Raw genomic sequence first — 17,062 nt, 5'->3', positions numbered from 1 at the left:
GTTAGATAAACTAAAACACACGTAGAACTTAAAAATAATAATAAAAACAACGAATTGAAATAAAGTCCTACTCCTATGCTAAAACCAAGTAAAACCCCTTCTAAATAAATAGGCAAAACCTTGCTAGCAAGAGACTTCTAAAAACAACTAAAGACTCCTAGTCCAACATGGACTAGTACAATCCTGTCAAAAAAAAAAAACATGGACTAGTACAATACTTCTCATAACATAACTAGGAGATTACAATCCTAATAGAACCAGCATTGCCAAGAAACTACCATGCACACCCTTGTTTTCTTCTAAGCTCGGACCATGTGCTTCACTAACCCTTCCATGGCTTCCATCCATCTCTTTAGTAAGCAAGACTTCATGATCATCTCTTGGTGTGCTACTTGCTCCGGCATCATCTATTATATCTTTGTTCCTAGAGTGTTAGCCTGTTAGGATAAATCGAGGATAGTCATTTGGGTAAATACAACTTCTATCAGGTAGGTTTTTCGTCTCTTCACTTTCTTCGAGGTGAGATTTCATGTTGTGTATGACTGTATGCTACATTCAAGGGATTGAGCACCTACATACTATGCGACATCGACTCTCAAGTCTCTTGATCTCATTATGACCATTACCTAATTCTGGTGTAGCAAATATGTCCTGCTTCCATAACTGTGGCCTAACCGACCGATGTTAACCACGTCTGAAACTGTGATTGCTGAAATCAAATTATTGTGCTCTGCGCATAGAGAGATTTAATCAACCTTTTTTTCCTCAATAACTTCGTGCATTGTAGTGCTTTCTATCTTTGCATTCGATGTTCGAATTCCTTGGGGTTTCTGCCCAGAATCAGTGGAAGCTGTCAGATAGAAATTTATAAAGTGCTTGGAAACTCAATGCTGTTCGAAGAACTTATAATATATGCTTTGCCTAATGACATTGTCATCTGTTTTTTCAATGTCAGGATTATGTATGTAATTGCAATACAAGAAGTTTCTTCTTCTTATGAGATGCTTCGACTTAAAACTGTCTCTATATGTGACTACGAGAAGCCCTTTTACTGTAAGTCTTCTTCATCTGATAGAATTTCTGCTTAAAAGAGCGGGCACCTTCGACAAATTGGTTATTGGCTTATTGCCTGCAATAGGAAGGATCAGCTCTTTTTAATCCAGGGCCAAGATGTAAGAACTCTTATTTTGATCAAATCAAACAGTGAAATTGTGTGTTTTCAGCGCCATTGGGATTGTCTAAAATCAAGGCAAGTGATAAAACTCGCTTCTTCTGTCCCTCAGTCACGTTTGCTAGCGTTCCACCAAAGCGTATGGCTCATGTTGCCATGAAACTCAAGGAAGGAGTTCGGTTCATGTGATTACGCATCATCTACTTTAAAGCCTATCTTATTTAAGTTGTTAACCTTAAAAGAATTCAAGGCTTTACCTTTCCTTTGCTCTCGACAAAACAAAGGTAATCTTATAGTTACTCCTTCCAAATCTGTATGCAATCAATTGGTAAACCTAAGATTTATTTTGGTGGATCTTCCCTGTGCCAAGCATTTTATTTTGCAGTTTATCAACCATAAAGTAAGCGTGGGATAGTGGGAGCAACTCTTTTGAAGGTCCAGGGCAAAGAATTTGGCACCACTTCAATTCTTTGCTCCCTATTGTATAAGTGGACAACTCTTTACCTTACCCTATCAATTCAAAACCTTGTCATCTGCCATTTTGACTAAAGGCGAATTGATCTCACAATAAATTTAGTGTGCTGCAAACAACAATATTTGCTGATCTCCTTGTACATTGCCCCGACTTGTTATAATTTTTCTTCAACAAACCATTAGTGTAAATCCCCTTGAATACGCAAGTAATCCAACAGTCTTAGATTTTCGACATCTTTAAAGGGTTGAACATGAGAAAAGTACTTCAAAGAACTCTCAAGCATTTAAGTAACAAGTGCAGTGATAAGTGTATTATGAATAAAGATAAGATCATAGAGCATAATGATATAGAGGGGACAACAAACAGATAAAGAAATCCGAAAACCGCCTTCACTAGTAAGAGCAACTTGTGTTTGTGTATATTGTTACAATGACAACATGGTTACTACCAAAACTGGTCATAAGATTCAAGAAAATCTATGCCATCCTTGACAAATCAAGGAAAGCATCATGAGATATACAAAATCCCACGCCTATATAAAGCTAGATATGCTGAGGTGAAAACAAACCATATAAAGGAAACCCACCAAGCAAAGAAGAGGGCAACTTCTTTAACAAATGCGGAACATGGAAGCACACCACAGAGCAATTGAACGTTCTCAAATAAACCATGATTGACCTGAGAAAATCCCAATGAGAGAAGCACCAATGCTGCTGGTGCAATGAATTGTATAACCCCAAGGCACAAGTAGTGATTGTGCAGGAAAACCTTTGCCCTACTGTACTCCATGTCAGGAACCATACTCGCATGCAATCTCTGGTACCACGATAACACTGCCTCATTCAAGTAAGTTTGCAAAACCCAACGCAGTGCAATAACCTGCAACACCCCCGAAAGCAACAAGCACAACAGCCTAAACTTAACAAAATCGGCTTCCGCCATACCCACATTGCCAACCAATCTCTCCCTATTCCTACCACCAAACCCAACAGCTTCTGATCCTTCAATGTTTTTGTTAATTAGAATTTCAGCAAATGGGGTGATCCAAAGCAAAGAAGTGAATCCCAATAACAGATGATTCGCATAGAAAACGATCTGAGCAAACCATCCACACGAAATAATAGACAAATTACACCTTATTTGATCTGTTCCAAGCCAAAAGGCTCGAGCATTCTTACCCGCCGCCAAGTACAAGAATCCAGCAATAAAACCCGATATCAGAGCCACAAATAACATCCCAAAACCATCAATGGAGCTAAATTCAAAGTCAAGAATCCAAGGATACACTCCCAAGCAGATTAGAAGAGCTACAAAAAATCCCAAAACTCCAACCAACAATCCCAACTGTCTTTCAGACCTCTTAAATGCAGATCTTTCAATGGAAACACGAAGAAGTGAAATCAAGACCCTAAAAAACCCTAAAACCCCAATTACAATTGGAACTAAACACCCACTTTTCAAAACCCCAGAATTATCATCATCATCATCAACACTCACATTGAGATTCAAATACTTATGCAACAAAAAGCAAGAAGAAGCAATAATAAAGCAATTGAAACAACTAGTATAACTATCAAAAAAAAGTCGAGAAGAAATATGTGCATCACCTAATTTCAACCGAAAGATCTGAGCTTTACTCTCATCAAACTCGAATTTGTCCTTAGGTTTCTTCCTGTTTCTGAGCTCAGATGAAGTTTTAGAAGAAAGGGATTGAAACCCATTAAGCCCTTGATTGGAATTTTGATCAGAAGGTCTTTTAATGGCGAGTTTTGGACCTGATTGAGGTTTACTGGGGTTAACATCATCTGGGTGGATGTAAGTGTTGAGACCTCTGAGAAATAGGGAAGGAAAGGAGATGAAGTAAAGGAGGAGAGAGAGTGAAAATGATAGAGAGATTTGTAAGATCAAGTTTTTGTATGAGACTACAAGTGAATACATTTCCATCTCTTCTCCCCACTATGTCTATTTGCTTCGATTTTTAAGGTTAATAGTTGAGACTTGAGACCTCCTTGCCTCCTTCAGGCTTTAGTCCTTGGTGTTGCGAGTTTCAAGTTTGGATGCTCCTTTTCTTTGGAGCAAGCACCTGTGATCTGTTAGGTGTTGTTAAGAAACTAGCAAAAGTGCAAAACAGAGACAAATTGCTAGTGTAGTGCCTTTAGTCGTGTTGTCTTATGAGTTGGTGTGCCTTGGAGCAGGTTAGTAGCCTAGCAGGATTAGTATTCGGATTAATAACTAGTATTTAGGCCCGAGCGATGTCCCGGATTTTCTCTTTGCTACAATTTATTAGTAGTTAAATAAGTATTCTCATCCTCATTTTAAAAAATCATCTTATTCATTATATGTATTTCAAACGTTTTCCATTCATATGTCATCATTAATTTGATTACAAAATCAATAATGGTATGGTGGAGTAATGGTTGGATTTCTTACTTTCATACTTGAGGTTGTGGGTTCGAATATTTACGTAAACAATTCTTCTTTTTTTTTTTACTATATGAGAAAGACGTGGATAGAATATTATTGGATGAGGGAGGGTGACACATGGCACATATACGTTTTTAGGAACGCCTTTTAATATATTAGTATAGATATTTTCTAATAAAAAAGACAAATTACCAGTACCAATAGTGTAAATCAAATGTGAATAAAAGAAACGAAGACATTTTTGTAAATAAAGTCGTCTATGTTATCAAGTTTTACGGTTGAATATTCCGTCGTAATTTTATTTTTTTTCAAATTAGGAAAAGTGATGTTAACTATTTTTTTAAAAAAATTGTCTAACCGGAGATGTACAAGCGGCAAAAGAAATTATTGGTTTTGTAGATCATGATTTGTATTTTTAATATATGACTTATGGGCTATTAAGCAGCGATAAACGTGTAACCAAGAAAAATTTGGTCAGAGGCAGATTCGGCGTTTTTCAGATATAAACAAAAGGTGGGGAGTTAACCCGTGTAGGGAGGAATTTCGAATTTCTAATTGCGTTTAATATTTTTTTCCCCCCTTTTTGACGGGCCCTTATGGCCTTATCCTTATATATCTTTTTATCAATATATTTAAATAAGTAATAAAATAGTTGTAAAAAAAGATCTTGCTAACGGATGTTCCGAAGCTTTAGCTAAGTTTATTTTAATACAAAACTCATATAAACAAAAATCACTTTAAGACAATAGTATATAAATATAAGTTTATGATCCAGCTCCCTGAGGGATACCCGTTAGCATTTGTCTTAAAAAACACATAATAAGGTATATTATCTTTCAAACCAACCTTATGTGTCACAAAATCATAGCTATTATATTCATGGAAAATATCTAGAAACATCCTTTACCAAAACAAAATCATACTCCATCAACAAAGAAAAAACAAATTTATGAGTAGTGCAAGATTAGTTTGCAAGTGAATTTATAAGTACTAGCATTACTTCGAACATTAATATCTTTGATTGGGCACATGTTCTCATTTATGCATTTGCATCTCTTTTTAGGCACCTTTATATTTGATGATTATGAAAAACAAGAGGAATGTTTGTGATGTACAACATGATGCTCTCTAAAAAGAATAGGGGATGGTTAATGGTTAACCTCCTTGGTGTTGCGAGTTTCAAGTTTAGACACTCCTTCCCTTTGGAGTAATTTTCAACAGTTGTTAAGGAACTAGCAGAATAAGTAAAAATCGCCAGTAACAATGGTGTAAATCAAATGTAAATGAAATACAACGAAACAAGAATAAGATCATCATATGAATAATGGTTAAATATCTCGTCGTATTTTATTTTATTAAAATGTAAACCACTGCAAGATATTTGACTGTATAATTATATATAAGTGAGTAGTGATATTTATTCACAAAAATGTCTAATCGGAGTTTATTTCGCTGCCTCATCATGCCATTGCTAAACTAATAAGTTTGCATGACTCTATTCGGTACCAATAGAGTCATTTGGTACTAATTGGTACCAAAATAGAATTACTTTGATTTTGGTATCAAATGACTCTATCTTGGTAGTTGGTACCACTTTGACTTAATTTTGGTACAAAAAATGTTGTGAGATGCTATTTTGGCATATCACTATGAGACGTCAATCCAAGCTCATCGAATAGTGATTAACCTAGTGAAACACTGAAAGTGAATATGAATATATGATAGACTTCCACCTCTTACATTTACAGTGTCTATTTATATTTACACACAATGTATATTAATTTATTTGAATATGATGAACTATAAAAAAGGTTATAAACTCTATACTACTACATGAGAAAGGCTGGGGACGAGTTGAAGGTTGAACTTGAAATGCACTCGCCATTTACTCTGCTTACGATTGCATTGATGTAAGAGCAACTTCAATTGGTTGTAATTTTGAACCTGCTTGCAATATTTAAAAATAGTGAGCAAGTTGCTCAACCATTGGAGCAAGATAATTGATACCTGCTTTAGAGCAATACTTGCTCCACCAAGCTGCTTGCTTGACTTTAAAAAAGCAATAAAGCTTGAAATTGGAAAAAAAAAAAAAAGGGAAGGTGATGCTCACATACCATATAATTGGTGAGTGCATCTCCATCCCAATAAAAGCACAATTTTTTTGTTTCCTAGCTAATTATAATTGAATAAAAAATTAAAGTTGAAAATATTAATTGAGATGTGAGTCCATTCAAGCAGCAATGTATTGTAGCTTACCATTGGAAGACTTTGTAGCTAGAAAGCAATATTGCTTAAAAAGTTGATCTTACAAGTCAAGTTACAAAGTGTTGTAGCTCACCATTGGAGTTGCTCTAAGTTAGCTATGGTATCCTTGCCAAATAGCGTGAATCTGACAGTAACCTGTGCAAACAGACGTTCTTTTAATTATGGGAAGGTCCAAAAAGGATAATGAAATCAAAACTCAATTGGTCATTTGGTTGATCACAGGAAATAATATTTCCTAAGAAGTTGTTTTACCCATGTAGTTCTATGAGTGCAAAAAGTTGTTTCGTTAAAGCAGAATAACTCCACGTCAAAAAAAATAAAATGAAGCATCACAAGCAAAATGGAGCAGAAAATTCATACAGGGACCAATTACATCAGAAGAAAATTTCTTAAAGGAGACAAACAATTCTCAACTAAAGCAACTAGATTTACTGAATTACATATGGAATACCAATCATAAGCAAAGTAGAACTTGAATTTAGAAACATGTATGACACAATAAACAGATTAAAAAAAAAAGGAAACTCCAGAACAAATTTGGTCAAATTCTACCCTAGGTTGATTAGGACTAGAGCTAGACAGCTAGTATAGTATAACATCTTCAAGCATCCTAAAAATGTGAAAACTCATTAGTAATTCACCACAAAACACCACTGATACTGACATCACATGTTCCAGAAATTTGATCACTCAACTTTCTGAAAAATGAGTAATTCATCACAAAACAAACTATTTTAATAAAAAAAAAAGTTCATTTTAGTCCAAAATAACTATATATAACTTGGACAAAATACCGTCATCATCCAAGATAGCAAAATCTATGGACATGTTGATTTTCCAAAGGAGCAGGGTATTTCAAAACAAGATGCTGAGCTGTAGAATTACCAGTTCTAAAATCATACCAGACATAAGCCTTTTAACTCGAGAACTTTATCCAACAACTTAAAAACACTTTACTATTAATCTATTATGTCTTGCTTAACAATCGCTAAGATTAATTTTATGACTAATTAAAAATGCTGAGCAATGGGAAAAGGACATCAAATTTACAGTGTTTGAGCATGCTGTGTTCTGGTATTCAATGCTGTTGAGGGCGTTTCAATTTCAGAAGATGGGAGACACCGGCAACTACATGTAGCCGACTGCTTGGTACACCAGTCTTAGCCAGTGCCCTTCCTTTTTTGTCCATAATCACGAAGCACGGAACATACTTTATATCATAGTGAAGAAGCTGCACCAACATACAAAAGATTGAGAAAGATTATGTTTTGAGCAAACCAAACAAGCAATATAAAGATGACAGTTTATAAGGAATGCTTATGCAGCACTTGGGCGTTTGCAAATAACAGCTACAGAAGACCAGAAGCAATCTCTTGGAATATGAGGCATCTTATAGACATGAAACTAAATAGTGAATTATCTGGTGCACTACAGAGAAAATTGAGCCTGGTGTGCAACAAAAAGAAAAGTGACTGATCAGAACGAAGATGATATAGATTCTATAGCATGAAGGAAGAGACAAGGTTTAAAGGATGTCAGTGTATTGCAGCATATGAATATTATCCCTCTTAACTGTTGGAAGTCGATCTTTACAGTTACCCTTTACGAGACAAGCTTTATACATTAATGATTTCTCTATCAGCAAGTCAAATTTAGTAAAAAAAAAGAAAACATAGCATTGCTGCCTTTGTCTGTGAGATCATTCATCATTGTTTCATCATGTAACATCACTTCAGCAAATTTCATGTACACCAGAAGATAGCTCACTAAAAGTCAAGAGTCAGGACAAATAGCTGAGAGATGAGAGGAGATTTACAACATACAGAACTAATTCATACATCACAAGCTGCTGGGTGAGCTGGAGGCAGAAGGCTCTTGGAGGGGACAGATAGACAGCAAGGTGATCAGGGTGCATTTTGGGTGACTCCCCCCGGCCCCTTGAGGGTTGGTAAAGGTTAATGTAGATGTGGGGCTTCTTGGTGATACTGGATTGGTGCAAGGGCTATAATCAGGGATCGAGTGGTATAGGCGAAGGTGTATTGCTCCTCTAAGAGTCTCAGTGCATAGAGATTTGGATCTGAAGACTGCTGAGGCAGAAATTGTATTAATGGGGCAGCAGTGGCTGCAGAATATGGGTATAGCAGTTTGGATATTAAGTGGTTGTCATATTCTTACCAGTGCTTTGGGTTGAACTGTGAAGAGAGTGGGTTTAGCAGCTTTCATCTGATTTAGAAGATTTTTTCTGTTATCCTTGTTTGATGTTTCTTGGTCGATTATTAGGAGCAAATCACGAAAGGGCCCATCGTCGGCTATGAGTATGATCTAATAGATCCCTCCTTGTTTCTCATATAGTTAATGTCTAAATCTCCTAGCCATGGTAATTCTCCTAGTAATAGTAACATCAGATAGATGATCTGACCAGTACTTGCTGATCAACACAATGTAGCCAAGTTACTCAATATTTCAAAATACACAAGTATTTGCAAAGAACTGAGACACAAATATCAATGAGATTAGCTGCATCACACTTCATCACTCTGTCTTCAATGAAAAATAAATAGCAGCAAACTACCACAACTAATGCTTTAAGAGTGTGTGTTTTTGGAGCTTCCATCCCATACCGTGTGATTATATATTAAAAACCATCTTGCTATCAAAACCCTCGACAGATAGATCAAACGAATTAAAAAGTTCAATGAATTAGCAAAATTCATATAATTGTATATACTTGTATATCCCCTTCCATTAATGCTAGAAACTAGAAAGTATTAAGTGCAGAATATTCAAAGGCTTAAATTTTGTAATTTCCTGCCTTCCACTTTTTTGATTTTTTAATGTACCTGTGCAAACATGTTCTGCTTATATGCTTTAAAACTTCTTATACAATGCCAGAAAAAAGAATTATACTACTATCATCCAGATTAGATGAGTTAAACATGCAATTGGCGGGTGTACACAACATTTTTAACTACTTGGAAATCTTTTTTTCACACTCAATGCCTTAAAAATGTAAAAGAAACCTTTTTCTCTTTACTAAAAACTAATGGTCCCCTTAACAGCCCGTCGAGCATCTTCTTTCAAACATCAACTATAATCTTGAAAAAGTGTGACTGCTTAAAATTAGCATCTGTTCATCACCTTCTTCTCATGTAACTAACCTTTTCTTCAAGCTTCGCTTAATTCTAGATCTTCTCTTTGTATTGGCCACAAGAAAATGACTAAAAAAACAATAATTTGAATGAAGTAAAGATGCTGGGCCAAATCTAACGCCATACGACTTTTTGATCTTTCTTTGACCAATTCCTAACATCAAACAATCATCTTTGCGTCCTATGCTGTTCTTTAGATAAGGTCTGTAATTCAACCCTAGGAAAATCTTTTTTCTCGTCCTTGATTGTTCCATTCAGTTCTTGTGAAACTAAGTACATTCTGTGTTATTTGTCCACCAATCAGCCTTATCTTTATCCAATCTGCCTAAACGTTGAGATCTAAAATTAAGGTATTATATAATTTGTTCTAGGATAGAGAGTTGCGTTGCTTCTAAACATGAACAGTTTGATTAGTATTACCACAGGCAGAAAAAGAACAAAAATTGGTAGATTTGTAAACATGCAAAAACTTCCAAGTATCCAAAAAAGGGGGAAAAACAAACATTTAAGCGATACTGATAGCAAACTGAATGGTGTTAAGTAGAAAAATTTAATCTGAAACACAACCCATTCATATGAAGCTACCACCAGTCCACCACAGTAAGCCCATCATATTGCTGAATTTTGAATCCAGCGTATGAAGTACAAGGACAAACTTCAAAAACAGCTCGAACTTCCTTCAAATAAGCAAATACTCAATAAGGTAAAAACTGGTGATACCTCAGGCAGCCATTTCTCATTCTCAGCATCAGCCATGACAATGTTAAGCCAATTGGAGTTGCGATTCTCAACTTCTGTCACAAACCCAAGAAGCGAATTGCAGAGACTACAATTAGGAGAATAAAACTCAAGGACTGTTGCTTCTTTCCCGCTAGCCAATGCCATTGCTAAAGCTCTCTGTTCTGCTTCTGCTTGTTCTTCTGGGCTTAAGCCCTTTCCTAATGGTTTCTTCTTTTTCAAACTATTATTGCTCTTAACATCAACCTCATTGTTTATTCTATTGTTCAGGGAAATACCACTGAAATTAAGTTGGAAATTTCTAAGTGGAGACCTGTTGGAATGGTTTGAGATTGAATTGAAGAAATTGAAAGAAAGTGTTCCAAGAGTTTGTAAAGACTTGAAAAGCCATGGAGTATCAAGCTCACAAGGACTTGGAATTGGGTTTTTGTTGTGTTGATTAATGGCAGTGTCCCACGGCCATTTTACGCATAATATCGGGGGTGGCTTTCGATCTTTCTCCATGTTTTATGAACTTATACACCACACCGTTTATGTTAGAATTGATTACAAACCCCTCCCAAGAAACTTCCTGTTCATAGGTGTGCAAATTAATCAGCATTATCATCAAAAGAACAACAAGCATATAAATCAGTAATTACAAATAAAACAATCATGCTACATTAATCAACAGGGGAAAAAGTAAGGAAATTCATCCTCATTTATGTTCTTGCTTCCCCCAAATAAAATTAGCCCTTAAATTCACAGACCACTTCCTCAATTCACATAGTTTTCCGTGTTTGAACTCATTAGGTTTAACATATAATCACATAGTGGGTAAAAAAAATCAAACATTTCTAATCTTCATGGAACCTAATTGTTAATTTTTCTAAATAGAACCAAATTTTCTAATAAGAAGAATTCAAAGACCAATAAACTCCTAACACACCCAGAAACTTATTGTATCATAAATTCATACAAATATGACAAACAAAATGGTATAAATTTCTAAATTTTCCAACATCCCACCATACAAAATAGCAAAACTATGACAAAAACCAATTCTTGGAGCAAAAAACAAATAGAAGTGTATAAATAGCCCAGAAGATAAATCAGAAAACTGAAAGAAAATGAAGCAGCTTTAATCAAATTGCACATTGTTTTCACATCAAAAACTTATAAAGAGTATCAAGTTCGTTTTAGAAGAAAAAAAGGGCTTACCAATGGCGAAATTTGGATTAAAATTGGCGCAAATTCGATGTCCACCGCTTCAGTTTTTCTCTATGCTTCGTAGCTTTTCTCACTCTACGCCGTTGAAATGAAACTGGAAAGAAAGAAATACAAATTTTTTTACCGTCGTAATCTGAGCTTTGGGCCACTGTTACTTTCTAACAATACTAGTCTTCTATGTTGTTTGAGTTTGTTGTTTATAAATTTTATCAAAATATAATTATAGAAGTGTGTTTTATAATTATGGTTATACAAATTACCGTAATTTATAAAGTTTTTAGAAATTGAGATAAATATTTACATGTAAAGTTTTGTAGTCAAATTAAATTTGTAATATTTATTATTGAGTAACCATTTTTCTCATTATGTCAAGTTATTTTGTTAACTCTTATTTAGTTTATTATTGGAATTTTTGATCCATCTTTAAATTAGGAAAAGATTTAACTGTACAAATCTGAATATCCAATTAAATATATATATATATATATATATTATATATATATATATATATTTAGCTAAGGATAAAAAAGACATTTCATTAGGGACACCATAGCTCCTCTTGGCTCATATAATAGAGATTATGTCTGGTCCAAGTTAATTACTTCCTCCGCTTCCTATTAGATGCTACACTTTGACATGTTATATTATTTACAAATTTCATTTTGACCATCATTTGTGATTTATACATGAATAAGAAGTATAGTCATGTGCGATCTTGTTAGTTCGTCTTAATATGTATTTCATTCCCCTTTGAAGATCGAACCCCCGACCAATTGGTTAAGGGACAAAGTGAGCAACCATTATGCCAAGACCACTTGGTTTTAAATCGATTTATTTGAGGGGATTTTTGTTGGCTATGAGGTACATAGCTTTTTTTGAGTCGAATTTACCAGACTTTGTCCAACTAGAATATATATAGTGTATGTGTATCTGCTTAATTCGTTTGGGAAGTTTATGTCTTTTATAAGAGTTTTAACTCCGAGGGAATGGAATAAGGGATATCTATTTTTTGAGGGAATTTGGTTATTGATGATGCCTATGATGTGATTTTTAAGGAGACTTTCACCAACTTAAATGTCATTCCAGAGATTAATCTCATTCCCTAATCCGTTGTGTTCCATCTCAAACTTTTCTTATAGGTGATCCAATCTTTTCCTATATTTGCCAAATAAATGAGCTTTTTTTAAAATCCACCGGGCCTTTTCTGTTGGCTATGTATTTCTCATGCATAAAGCTAGTTGCCCAGTTTTTTTTGTGGTTGTCAAGGGTCCAGCAGAGTTACAGAGGTAAATGATAAAGCTTGAAGAAAATATACAGAAAAATATAGCAAGAAGAGATGATATATAGCAAATTACTAGTGATATTTCCCATATAAGAAGTACATATGCTTATTTTGTGCTTTTGTCTTACACTTTCTCTTTTACGGACTTCTATAGAAAATTATCCATTTCTCTTGAGTGGCCATACATGTTAAGAAGGCCATATAGGAACAAAAACATTGAAATAAGTACGAGAAAATAGTTGTGTTTGATAATTTTATTTCTTGATCAGTACTTAGCTTCTCCAGTTTAGTTGCCTGCATGAAAATAAATCTAATATCAGTGTATATCTTCACAAAAAAGATGTACAAGTATATCCAAAATTTATGTACTATAATGCAATAATGTAATGTAATAATAGGATGACACTAATAACAATAATAGTAACACTAAGAAAGACCTAAAAAGAACAACATTATATACCACAGTTTAGAGGGGGGAGGTTGCAAGAAGAAGGAAGGCGACTAGCAACCCTAAGGGTGTTGCAAAGGCACTCATGCTCCACAGCTTGGAGGGCGCCACAGCAGTCGGAGCTCGGGATCGTGTTCGCGGTTCCGGGAACCACGTATGGTGCACACACATTCAGGTTACCGAGCTGGGTGGGGCAAGTGTTCTGAGCCACTGAGCCCTTGAATTGCACCACTAGGGCAATTACCAATATAACCAAAGTTGCCTTTGAGACAGATGGAGTTGATGATTTCATGCTAATAATTGCCATATTTCAATTTGTTTTCTTGTTCTTGTGTGATTTTTATGAATTCAGTTGTTTGTGATATGCTAGGTATGGTCTCATTTTATAGTAAGCAAATTATAGGGTACGTACATAGAATGTGATGCTTTGCATGAATCATCTAATTAAGAGGTCATCAAAATTGCATTAGCAATTTAGCATTAGAAACAAGTGCTTCATTCCTCGTGAGTGTACGTAGTTGTGTGAATCGAAATGCAAAATGAGATTCAAGAGGTAGGAGCCTCGTAGGTTCCAAAAAATTGTGGGGGAAATGAAGGTCATTTATGCCTTATTATTTTTTACAAATAACTTTTTAGCTCGTAGGAAAATCATTTAAGACTATAAAAAATTAAAGTAATATCTCACAAGTTTGTGAAATCATATATTATGATTTAAAATTACTTTTGATACTAGCGTAAATGGTAGGTAATACTACTATAACACATAGATATGAAATTACAACAAACAAAAAGATAAATGATTTGCTTAATCGATGTGTCGTGTAATCGTGATAATACCCCTGTTTTAGAACTCAAAAGTGAATTTAACTATCATTGATGAAGGTTTACTTGATGGCCTTGCCCCAGATATTAATTACAATGATCTTCAAATTTGTTAATCTAAACTAGAAGATTGAAACTTAACTTTAAGAATTAGTTAGATTTCTTTTCAAAAACAAGTAGTGGAAAAGACTCAATATGCTCGATATTAACTTACTCTTAATGAACACCTAAGAGACGGTTTGTTTCTAAATAATTGACACACTTTTAAGAACGTATTCATTGTATTAGGGTAGAATATGAAAATTATTGAAACTAATCTCTTCATGTGCAACTCTTAAGTGATCCATCTACCCCAAACCACAAAAGAATGGACATTGCTACATCTACCAATCGGGTAGACTACCCGCTACTAATAGATAATTAAAATATTAGTATTTAAGTCTAGTTGGATTCCACTATCATAATTACCACAACCTCATATTATGGGGTGGGTAGTCTACCCGGTGGTTTAACCAAGTTTTTTCCCAAAAGAACTCCAAATTGAGAAAAAAAAGGAGAAATAGAAACAACACATGCTTGGTGGACCGATAATTCTTAGCACTAATTAACATAGCTTAGCTACTAATGTTGTCTAATAAAGTAGCTAAGTGGCGTGGCCTGGGACTGTTAAGTCTTCATTGCTATCTAGACTCTAGAGCAATAAAGAAGTACAAATTTGGCATCCTATCTAATATCAATGTATATTGATAAATTATAACCTAAACTTTTGAGATTTAGATAAACCTATCCAGCTATATTATGATATTGCGAACCTTTTCCGGTCACCTAATTAGTAGTTAATAAGCATGCTAGAAGTTAAAGAACTATATACTCTAAATCTCATACTTCCTCCGTTTCATAATAGATGTCACATTGTTGTTAAAACGAACTCCTAGGCAAAATTTCCTAAGCATGTTTAAGTAGTATAAAGTGAAGTAGATTAATTGTAGTGGTCCCCATGTGAAAGGAGGGAAAAAAAACTGTTGGGGACCACATATAAAGTGAAGTAGATTAGTGTACTTGAAACAAATTAGTAAGGGTAAAATGGTAAAAGTATGAGGCAAAAGTTACTAAATAAGGAAAAAAAAACATTGTTGCATCTATTTTGAAACACCCAAAAATGTACAATGTGACATCTATTATGAAACGGAAGAAGTAATAATTTACATAAAAAACGTGCACCGACATTGTAGCTCAGCTAGTTAGCTATGTTATTAGAAAAAAAAATGTGTTGAGAAAGGGAAGAAATTTGTGAATTCAATCAGGTAGATTGAATTACAGAAATTTACAGAGAGAAATTTAGAGAGTAAAAAGGAAGATAAGGAGAAGACAAAACTTATTTCTCCAAAATCTAATAAATTGTACAAAAGCTTACAAAGAAGTATATATACAAGCATACAATTGTTGTTCTAATAACTTATAACTAACTTTGTATCCTTCTAACAAACTAAATAACTGAAAAGGAAGAGGTTTAGATGAGCTGTCAAAGCTCACAGCAGCTAAAACATATATCTTAATACCCCCTCCTCATGCTGGAATGCTATCATTTACAACCATTCCAAGCTTCACAGTGAGAAAACGATGTTGAACAGATTCACGAGCTTTTGTCATGATATCAACAATTTGCATTAGAGAGCTAACATGCTAAGTTTGTATAAAACCAAACTGGACATCCTCTCTAACATAATGACAGTCAATTTTGAAATGGTTGGTCTTGTCATGAAAAACAGGATTAGCAGCAATGTGTTGAGCAACAACATTATCACAATATAGTGTGATAGGAAGAGTAGGAAACACTTGAAAATCATGGAGAAGACCAACTAAACTAACCAATTAAATTCACTTGTAGTATGACTCATACTTCTATACTCAGCATCAGTAGAGCTCTTAGAGACTACTTTTTGTTTCTTGGTTTTCCAAAAAATGAGAGAAGAACCAATAAAAATGCAGTAACCAGTTAGAGATCTACAAGAATAATGACAAGTATCCTAATCTGCATCACAATAGGCAGCAAGTTGTAGATCATTTGAGGAGGATCGGAATAAAACATAACATGATGAAGAGTCCCTTTAAGATATTTCAGGGTATGTTGAGCTGCTAAAAAAAATGAGGCATCCTTGGATCTGAAATGAACCGACTAAGCTGTTGAACAGCATAACTAATGTCAGGTTTTGTCATGTTCAAATAAAGCAGCTTATCAATGATCCTCCTATAAGATTCTAGGTCTGAAAATTTCTCACCATCATAGATTTGCAACTTCAAGCCTTTAGGAATAGGAAAAGAAGTGGGAGAATAATTTTCCATGGAACAACTCTTGAGCAGATCAAGGATATACTTTCTCTGATTAAGAAGGATACTAGAAGATTCCCTAGACACCTCAATGCCAAGGTAATATATATCTAAGCTGACCAAGATCCTTGATGGTAAAACCCTGGTGAAGTTTATCTTAAACAGATCGAATAATGTCCAAATTGTTGCCAGTCAATAGTAAGTCATCAACATAAGCAACAATTACTGTAAAATATGATCCTTGATGAAGAGTAAACATAGAATTATCCAACTTAGACTATGTAAAACCAAAATTAAGCAAAAACTTAGTGAGCTCTAAGTTCCATTGTCTAGAGGCTTGTATTAATCCATACAAAGACCTCTTTAATTTGCAAACTTGACCAGGGGCAACCTTAAAGTAACCTTGAGGAGGTTGCATATAGAATTCTTCATCAATGTAGCCATGAAGAAATGCATTATTAACGTCCAATTGATGCATTATTAACGGCAACTAAAACACATAACTTAATAAAATTAAAGGATGTATATGCATGCAACAATATGGTATAATCAACTACTATCATATTTGGAGTTATACTTAATACTCGATCCAATGATTTGATCAAAATTCGAACTATATTCAAAGATATAATAGTTCAATTTAAGTTGATTTGGACTAAACTTAATAAAAAAAAATAATGTACACTTAAATCAAGTATGACTCAATATTAAATCGATAGAGTTATTAACTAAATAATATTTTATGTAATCC

At 34.5% G+C, this 17,062-nt stretch overlaps 3 protein-coding genes across 4 annotated transcripts; all 3 read right to left on the bottom strand.

Annotated features, from left to right (window-relative positions):
• Positions 1–2,013: 2,013 nt before the first annotated feature.
• LOC104906432 (hypothetical protein) lies at positions 2,014–3,770 on the bottom strand. Its single transcript, XM_010695176.4, has one exon. It carries the CDS (start codon positions 3,588–3,590, stop codon positions 2,154–2,156), a length of 1,437 nt encoding a protein of 478 aa, XP_010693478.2. The 5' UTR covers positions 3,591–3,770; the 3' UTR covers positions 2,014–2,153.
• Positions 3,771–5,775: 2,005 nt separating this feature from the next.
• Positions 5,776–11,575, bottom strand: LOC104906433 (hypothetical protein). 2 transcript variants are annotated; one of them, XR_791901.4, is made up of 5 exons: positions 11,423–11,575; positions 10,205–10,793; positions 7,386–7,566; positions 6,409–6,470; positions 5,776–6,014 (listed from the first exon to the last, which is right to left on the bottom strand). XR_791901.4 is itself a non-coding variant. In XM_010695177.4 (3 exons), the coding sequence occupies exons 2-3, from the start codon at positions 10,724–10,726 to the stop codon at positions 7,414–7,416; spliced, it is 675 nt and encodes a 224-aa protein (XP_010693479.2). In that variant the 5' UTR covers positions 10,727–10,793; positions 11,423–11,574; the 3' UTR covers positions 7,090–7,413. The 2 variants fall into 2 exon arrangements, 1 of the variants encoding a protein (XP_010693479.2); XM_010695177.4 differs by lacking the exons at positions 5,776–6,014; positions 6,409–6,470 and having other exon boundaries at positions 7,090–7,566; positions 11,423–11,574.
• A 1,198-nt stretch (positions 11,576–12,773) lies between these two features.
• Positions 12,774–13,507, bottom strand: LOC104906434 (protein MEN-8). The gene is made up of 2 exons (XM_010695179.3): positions 13,174–13,507; positions 12,774–13,007 (listed from the first exon to the last, which is right to left on the bottom strand). The coding sequence occupies exons 1-2, from the start codon at positions 13,466–13,468 to the stop codon at positions 13,000–13,002; spliced, it is 303 nt and encodes a 100-aa protein (XP_010693481.2). The 5' UTR covers positions 13,469–13,507; the 3' UTR covers positions 12,774–12,999.
• Between the last annotated feature and the right edge of the window lie 3,555 nt (positions 13,508–17,062).

Source organism: Beta vulgaris, chromosome 3 (assembly GCF_026745355.1).
Source record: "Beta vulgaris subsp. vulgaris cultivar EL10 chromosome 3, EL10.2, whole genome shotgun sequence".
In the NCBI taxonomy this organism is placed as follows: domain Eukaryota; kingdom Viridiplantae; phylum Streptophyta; class Magnoliopsida; order Caryophyllales; family Amaranthaceae; genus Beta; species Beta vulgaris.
Note: the sequence above shows the minus strand (reverse complement) of the source record. Positions and strands in the feature narration are given on the sequence as shown.